A 7511-nucleotide genomic window follows, 5' to 3' on the forward strand; every position below is an offset into this window, starting at 1 on the left:
CCAGCAGGGCAGGGTGTGGGGTGGGGCCCCCGCACGTCCGGCTAGTGAGAGCGCCCGCTCTTCCCTGCCCAGGGTCGGGCCTGCGCCCAGAAGCAGTTGCACCTCCTGGACCAGCTGCTGGATGCCGTCCGGAGCCTGACCGTCGGATACTCCAGCTGCTCCAGGTAAAGGCTCAGGGTGGGCCCTCCGTGGAAGGCTCAGTGGGCGCCCTTGGAGCTTTATGTGGAGCTGGTGAGTCTAGGGGGCCCATGGGGCGCCTAGGCCCAGCAGCAGGTGCATCTCCAGCTGGGGTCTTCACTTCCGCATGGGCAGCGCAGCTACATGCTGGCCCGGTCGGGGGTGAGTCCACCTCACCTGCCGGGGAAGGTGGGCTCTTGAAGGACCGGGGCCTGGTCCTGGCCACCCAAGCAGGGCAGGGACCGGGGGAGACATCGTCTCCTGGCTCCCCTGCCTGGGCTCCTTTTGCCCTCTGGCCAGGGGTCTCAGCAAGTCTGCGGACAGACAGGCCCCAGAGGCCATGCTCTGGCCAGTGACAGCATGGCCTTGGGGCTGCCTTGGCAGTGTGAAGGAGCACTTAGAGGGTACCAGAGAGAAGAACGAGGCACTGCTGGGGGAGCTCTTCTCCGGCCCCCGCCTGCAGACACTCCTGAGCCCAGAGTGTGACCTGTGGCCCCTGGACATGCAGCCCCTCCTTGACCAGCAGAGCACTGACTGGCCGAGGTATGTGTCCCACTTGGTTCCGTCACCCGAGACCAGCCCTTGCACGTGTGGCCTGCGGGTGCTCCGATGCCTGGCATGGCGCCCAGCCGGATGTGTCCTCTCTCTCCCTGCAGGGCCAGCCCCCCTGTGCAGCCGGAGGAGGGGAAGGTGACGGAGCTGGCTGGAAAGTTGCAGGAGAGTGCTGCCAAGCTGCAGATGCTCAGGGCAGAGGTGAGGGGCGCCAGCTCCCGGGGGCTGCGGTGCTTGGGCGGGAGGGCCTGACCGGGCCCTTCGTAGCTCAGGGCAGGGAGTGTCGCTTCCCCAGGCCTGGCTGGCCCGTCTTTACCATGAATGTGTTACAAGGCAGAACTGAGGCGGTATAGGCACAGGGCTCAGTGGGTTCTGGAATGCTGTGGGTGCTCAGCCCATGGGAAGGAGAGAGGCAGGCAAACTTCGGGCAGATGTGGGGAGGCTTTCCGAAGAATGGAAAGGATTGGCCTCCTGCAGGCGATGCACTGGGCCCTGGGGTCTGGGCTTTCACGCGCTTTCTTACAAGTGGCCTTCCCAGCAGCCCTTGTCCTGGCCTCCTCCTTTTCCCAAGGAGGAGGCTGTGGCCCCCACAGGCAGAGGCCTGTGGTAGCTTTGCTCAAAACCCACTTGCTCTTTTTTGCCTTTGGTCCTGAGTATCTGGTGCGGGAAGAGACTTGGTAGCCCTGGGGCGGGCAAGGCAGCCTCAAGGGTCCCTCTGCTTCTGGCTTTGCAGTGCTTTGCACAGCACAAGCAGGGGGCTGCTGTGAGTGCGGCTGACCCCAGCACCCTGGACCAGAAGCTGCGCCTGGTCATCTCGGACTTCCACCAGCTCGTCGTGGCTTTTCTTCAAGTCTATGATGACGAGCTGGGTGAGTGCTGCCCGCGCCCGGGCCCCTACCTCCACCCGTGCGGCCCCATCATCCAGGCCGTGTACCAGACTCTGACGTCGTGCAGCCAAGTAAGAATCCCCCTTTCCTCCCGTGCTTCCCTCCCTCCCAGCTGCTGCTGCAGCTTCGGCCACAGCTGGCGGGTGTGCTGGGAGGGGCTTGGTGCAGTTGGGCTCTGGCCTCGGCCTGGGGGCTGGGGCAGGTGGGGAGGTGCATGGAAGGGATGAGGGCTGGCATGGATGTTCCCCTGGGAGTCCGTCGCACTGCGCTTCGGGGTCTGTTAGCTGAGCCAAGACCCTGGGCCTGTCCTGCCTGCACGGGGTCCTAGCTCCTAGCCTCTGTTGCTGTATCAGTGTCACTCGGTCTTCACGTGATGCCTGAATGTATCATGGCTAGTTTGTGTATGACCAAGAACTCTGCCAGACACACAGACAGATGTTTGCCAATCTGTGCTCCTGACCCAGCTCACGATGCTGAGTCAACCGCATCAATATTTACGTACTCATTTCTTTGTTCCGCCTTTCAGACCTCTGGAGTCCAAGCTAAACTTCTGATGTTGGCTCGGGGCTTCCGCCACATTTGCTTTGTTTTTTTCCCAATTTTAGTTTAAGTGCTGCTGAAGCAAGCATTGCCTTGGTTTTTTAACACGAAGACTCCCAGACTTCCAAAGCTCTGACCCGCCTGTCCTTTGCAGCTCTGCCAGCAGGGCAAGAGAGGGAACATTCCTTTCTAATCAGGAAGGCCCTCCCCTTTTGTTAATCTTGGGACATTGATTTTTCCCACTGTGCCCGTGGCTTCGCTTGGCTACTGGTGTGGGATAGGACACGTAATTGTGTGGCGTCCCCACTGGGCCTGGAAGAAGGGACTTAGGATGGAGAGCTCTGCTCAGTGACTCTCCAGCTCCTGGCAGTCCTGTCCTCTCCCGGGGCTGTCCTTGGGGGTGAAGGCCCCGTGCTTGAGGGTCTGGGGAAGAGCACATGCTCCGTGCGAACCCGGGGGGTGGGGCAGGAGATGGCGTCTGCACATCAGCCCACCAGCGTTTAATGCCTGCGTGCTTCCCTCTCCCTCCCAGCTGTTGAAAGCGGTCGTGGAGGTCACGGACACCTCCGCCAAAGCCGTGGAGATGGCGAAGCGGCAGCAGGGCGAGCAGATCTGTTGGGGCAGCAGCAACTCTGTCATGAGTCTAGGTATGTGGTTGCCGCTGGCTGGGGCTGGGCCTGCCTGCTCCGTGGTCAGAGGCAGGGCCGTCCCCGTGCGCCTCAGCCTGGTGCCTGCCTCACACGCGGCTGCTGCTTGCTCTACCAGGATTTGGGGAGGATTTGGGGACCGTCCCTCACTTTCTTATTCTTCTGATGCATAAGGTTTTTCTTCCCTGGGGGAAAAATGCTTTCTACAGATTATAAAATAAAACAATTGTGGGAAAATTGGGATGACCCCAAGCTGTGCGGAGGTCTACTAAAAACAGTCCATGACCCGGTGGCCCAGAGATGTTTGATATTCATATTTTGGTCTATTTATCTCTATTTTTTGTCCTTTCATCCTTTTTTATTTCTTTGTGTAAGTGCCATCACAGCACATACACACTTTTATATTATGTTCTTTTCCTGGGACCACATGATACGCATTTTCCTGGGGCACCTGGCTGGCTTAGTTAGTAGAGCATGTGACTCTTGATCTTGGGGTTGTGAGTTCAAGCCCCACGTTGGATGTAGAGATAACTTAAAAAAAAATGTTATAAGCATTTTCCTGTGTTCTGGAAGTAACGTTTTCAATTGTCAAACACATTTCTTGTTTAGGTATTTGCTCTAAGTTGCTTAACATTTTCTATTGTCCAGCCTATAGGTCATTTTCAGTTTTTTGCTATTATATATGATGCTGTTGCAAGACTTATAATAGCAGAAAGTGGATACAGCCCTCCAGGTTTTCACGTTGGGAGGTGCTTTGGTAAATGATGGTGTATGATTATGGTGGGAGAGTGTTTGTTGTTTCCAAGGTTGATTACGGTGACGTAGGGTTGCACGGCACAGAATGTCAAAGGGAAGCTGCAGGCCCATCTCCCCTGTCTAAAGGACAGACAATGTAGAAGACCCCTGTCGGGAGCGAGCTGGGATGCGGACGCTGCTTCCCTCCGTGTTGTAATCAGAGGCGGTGTTGTTCATTTCTTTTCTCTCTCCTGCTCTGTAGTCTTCAGATACTCCTATTGAACACGGGTAACGCACTCCATCCCCTGGCAAGCTTGCCAAAGGATGCAGGAAACATGTTGACATAAAGTGTGTTCCCGTCGTTGACTGTGCCCTGAGGACGGGGCTCCCGGTGTCGTGGTGGTGAGGCCTGTCCCTGTGGGCTAACTGTGGCCTCTGTGCCACATCGGGTCCTTCTGACATTTCTGTTATTGGATGTGGCAGATGGGATCTGCATTTAGTTTCAATTAAAATTTTTTTCTGAGTAAATTTACCATTTTATTATGAAAATATGCATTTAGAAAAGCTCTTTTTTATAAGAAAAATAGTGCTTAGTGAGGAACCTCAATTCAGAGGGAGTAGAATAGGAATGGGAGATAGTCGGTATTTTCCCTGCACTTTGGCCAACCCCCTTTATTCCGATTCAAGTGATTTTAAAGTGAATACTTGTGTAACCATGGCCCAGGTCAAGAACTAGAACATGCTAGCACCCTAGGAAGCCCCATGTGTCTTTTCCCGTTGACGGCTAGCTGCCGTCCTAACCGGACGGTGGTGACATCTCTGGGAGACTCATGTGCCATGTGTGTCTGTCATTTGTTCATGTTCAGCGCCCCATAGCTGATGTTGGCAAACTCTTAAGGAGCCAGGTAGGAATCTTGTGTTCAGCTTGTGATGTGAACCCAGCTGTGGACCCTGTGGAGACCCTTCCACGGGCCCTCTGCTCCTCTGGGGCTCAAGAACTGATTGGTCTTTGGCTCTGGAGAGTCAGATTCAAATCAGTCTTGGTGCAGATGGCCTTGACTTTCTCCCTTTCGGAGTTCGCTGAGTTTCTTAGATAGGGAGCCTGGCTTCTCATCAGCACTCAGCCAGACAGTTGACAGCTCTTCCTTCTCCTTCACTTCCTGCTTGTTCTGAGCCTCGAGGTCAGCCAGAGGCAATCGTTCAGGTCCTTGTCCGTCCTCTCCTGGGTACTGGCACAGCCCTGGGTGTGCATGTGGCCTTCTAGACTGCTAGGCCTGCGGAATTCCTCAGAGCCCTTGTGGACACCCCACTCCCCACCTGCTCCCAAGCCCTGGCGTTTGCTTGTAAATGTTTACCCGCAGGGCACCCCCAAGAAGTACCTTAAGGTCACAGAGTTCTGAGCCCTCCCTCTGTGTGGACGTGCCAGCCAGCAAGCAGTCAGCCGCCTTGCCGCTCTTGGCATGTGTATACCGGGCACGCGCGGGTCTCTTCTTCCTGATGGACCCGCCACAAGGTCATCCATTTTAAAATTTGTCCTAACATTTATCCTAGTCACCACTGTCACTGTGACTCCCCCCGCCACTGTACATAATTGCTGTTAATAAAATGCCACCGTTACTGGAATGATGGTCCTTAGTGTCTTTCACAGGACTGCTGGAGGGCTAACCGTGACGCCTGAGCTGTGTGAACCCTCTCTCCCCCTCCTTCTGCGGGGTGCCCCACAGGCTCACCCTTGAGATCCTGGCCCTCTCGGTGGGTCTGGAGAGTGGGGAGGGAAAGCACGGCCCCTCCAGATGTTGTTTGACATGAGTTCTTGGGCCACAGACACACCAGGGAAGCAGTCCATGCCGACTCCATGCCAGGGCCAGTCGGAACGGCCTTCCCGCCTTCCCGCCTTCCCTGTGTCCCACCTGACCGAACCCAAGGCCTCGGCCTGTGGCCTCTTCAGGACCTTCAGGACCTGGAGCTGTGGGAGGTCTTCAGGACCTGGAGCTGTTGGTGGCCCTTCCCTCCCCAGGACAGGAGGCTGGGCGTCCTCTCTGTGTGTCAGTAGCCAGGCTCTGTTGATAGCACATCCCCACGTCGCAGTGGGGGGCTGGGGGTGCCTGCTGGGCCCGTGTCCTGAGCCATGCTGCTGCGTGTGTGGAGAGGGCCTTGGCGGCACAGACTGGGCTGCTCCTCTCATCATCGGTCACCAGTCACCGTCTCTGCTGAGTGGCCCTGAAGCCCCGTCACCTCTGCGGGGAGCGTGGGAGGGGAGTCGATCGCACCAACTCGGAGAGCTGGAGAAGGCCACAGCCCAGGGGAGAAGAGTGGGGCCTGTCTGGTAGCGGGGCTGCTGTCCCAGGACCGTGTGGCCCGCAGCCCTGGGGGGCAGGGGGAGGGGGCGGTGGGGAGTGGGCCGGAAGCCAGTCTGTACAGAGTGCTGCCTCCAGTGAGACTCTTGCCTGTCCTTTCATAAATAAATTGACTGAAATAAATGGCTAACCCAGGCTCCTGGCATGGCTTCAGCATCCCAACTGAAGCCCACTTTTTTCTGGTGCAAGTGTCCGTGACATGATGGCCATGTCCATTGCCTTGTCCCCCGACCCCGCCCGCAGAGCCCCTGCTGGGAAACGCTGTGCAGGACGTGGGACGCAGGTGTCTCCAACAGAGCGAGGCGAGACCAGCACAGCAGCTTCCCAGGCCTTCTCTCCCCAGCGTGGCCCAGCACCATGGAACAGAGAAGAAAGACCTGGAAAAGTCATTCAGAAATGAGAGCTTCCCAGCACACTCTAACCTAGAAAACCATGAGAAAACAACAAAGAGGAAAACAAGCAAAGACCCTTAGAAGTTAAAAGTGGTTGCCAGAGTGCTGAAAAAAATAAAGGGCGAGAGCTCTGTGGGGGCAGGACAGCAGGAGCAGGCAAGCAAGTGTGTAGGAATAGAGAGAAAATGCACAGATCAGCAAAATGAGGGCCAATCCCAGTGGCTTTCGGAGCGTGAACTGCAGCCTTGGCTTCTGGCCAAGAGAGCCCAGGACGTGCGAGCTGGTGGGGCACCCAGCGTTGAGGTGGCCCCAGGAGGCACAGTGGGCAGGCCAGGGGTTGTGGCAGAGGTGGAGGACTCCGGAAGGGACCTAGGAAGACCCCACGGGAGGAGGAAGGTGATGGGGACAGGAAGCACAGTCGAATGTGCTCAGCGGGAGCGCTGATGACGAGCGGAGGGTCCCAGAGGGGTGTTGGGGCCAGGCTTGTCCCGCTGAGGCACACCACATGATGCTTGAGCCTCAGTGTCCCCCTCTGGACAGGCGGGACCAAATGTCGATTAAAGACCTTGCCGTGGGGCGGGGCAGGGGCCGGGCTGGAGGCAGAGAGGTGAGGAGAGAATGTGTATTTAAGGGAAGGCGCCACTAACCCGGGAACCGAAGGAAAGAGCGCGGAGGCCCCAGGGTGGGAGAGGGGCGTGAGCAGAAGTCCCTGTACTTGGCACCCTGCGCTCATTACCTGCATCGGGACCTCAGTTGCGGCGTGCCGTGCAGCTTGGAAGAGCCCCTGGCTCCTGGGCTCTGTGGTGAGGGTTGTGGTGGGCAGGGATGTGGCCCAGGGAGTAGAACCTGCCCTGGGGCTCAGCCTGGAGCCCCCAGGGCCTTCCATTCTCTGCTCTCAGTCACCGACCTCCTAGCAGCTCCCAGCTCAGCAGCTTCCAGATCTCGGTGGCAGTTGGACCGGCTGCAGGCCCCCCGAGGGTCAGGCGCAGGGAAGCCTGGGGCTGAAGAAGGGCTCGGGGTGGGGGCAGGCAGTGGCCTCTTCCAGGCTGGGAAGCACGAGGCGTCACTTTGCTGTTCGTTTTGTTTTTTTTCTCTGCAGCCACCAAAATGGAAGAACTAACCCAGAAATACAAGATCTTCCGTGACAGTCTGCAGAAAGGCATGGAGTAGGCTGTGAGCAGGAAGCTCCGCGCCGAAGAGCCAGGTGGCGAGGGGGGGGGGGCG

At 57.4% G+C, this 7511-nt stretch overlaps 1 protein-coding gene across 7 annotated transcripts in view; it reads left to right on the forward strand.

The window, feature by feature from the left end:
• Positions 1–7476, forward strand: part of HAUS7 (HAUS augmin like complex subunit 7) — a 45109-nt gene extending 37633 nt beyond the window's left edge. For 4 of the 7 annotated variants that reach the window (XM_059385721.1, XM_059385720.1, XM_059385725.1 and 1 more), the window contains 6 exons: positions 73–164; positions 562–720; positions 834–930; positions 1463–1687; positions 2689–2803; positions 5363–5899. In XM_059385721.1, coding sequence (XP_059241704.1) covers positions 73–164; positions 562–720; positions 834–930; positions 1463–1687; positions 2689–2803; positions 5363–5868 — 1194 coding nt within the window. In that variant the 3' untranslated portion in view covers positions 5869–5899. The other 3 variants (XM_059385724.1, XM_059385726.1, XM_059385727.1) reach the window with 3 other exon arrangements.
• The last annotated feature ends 35 nt before the right edge of the window (positions 7477–7511 follow it).

Source organism: Mustela nigripes, chromosome X (assembly GCF_022355385.1).
Source record: "Mustela nigripes isolate SB6536 chromosome X, MUSNIG.SB6536, whole genome shotgun sequence".
NCBI classification, from domain to species: Eukaryota; Metazoa; Chordata; class Mammalia; order Carnivora; family Mustelidae; genus Mustela; species Mustela nigripes.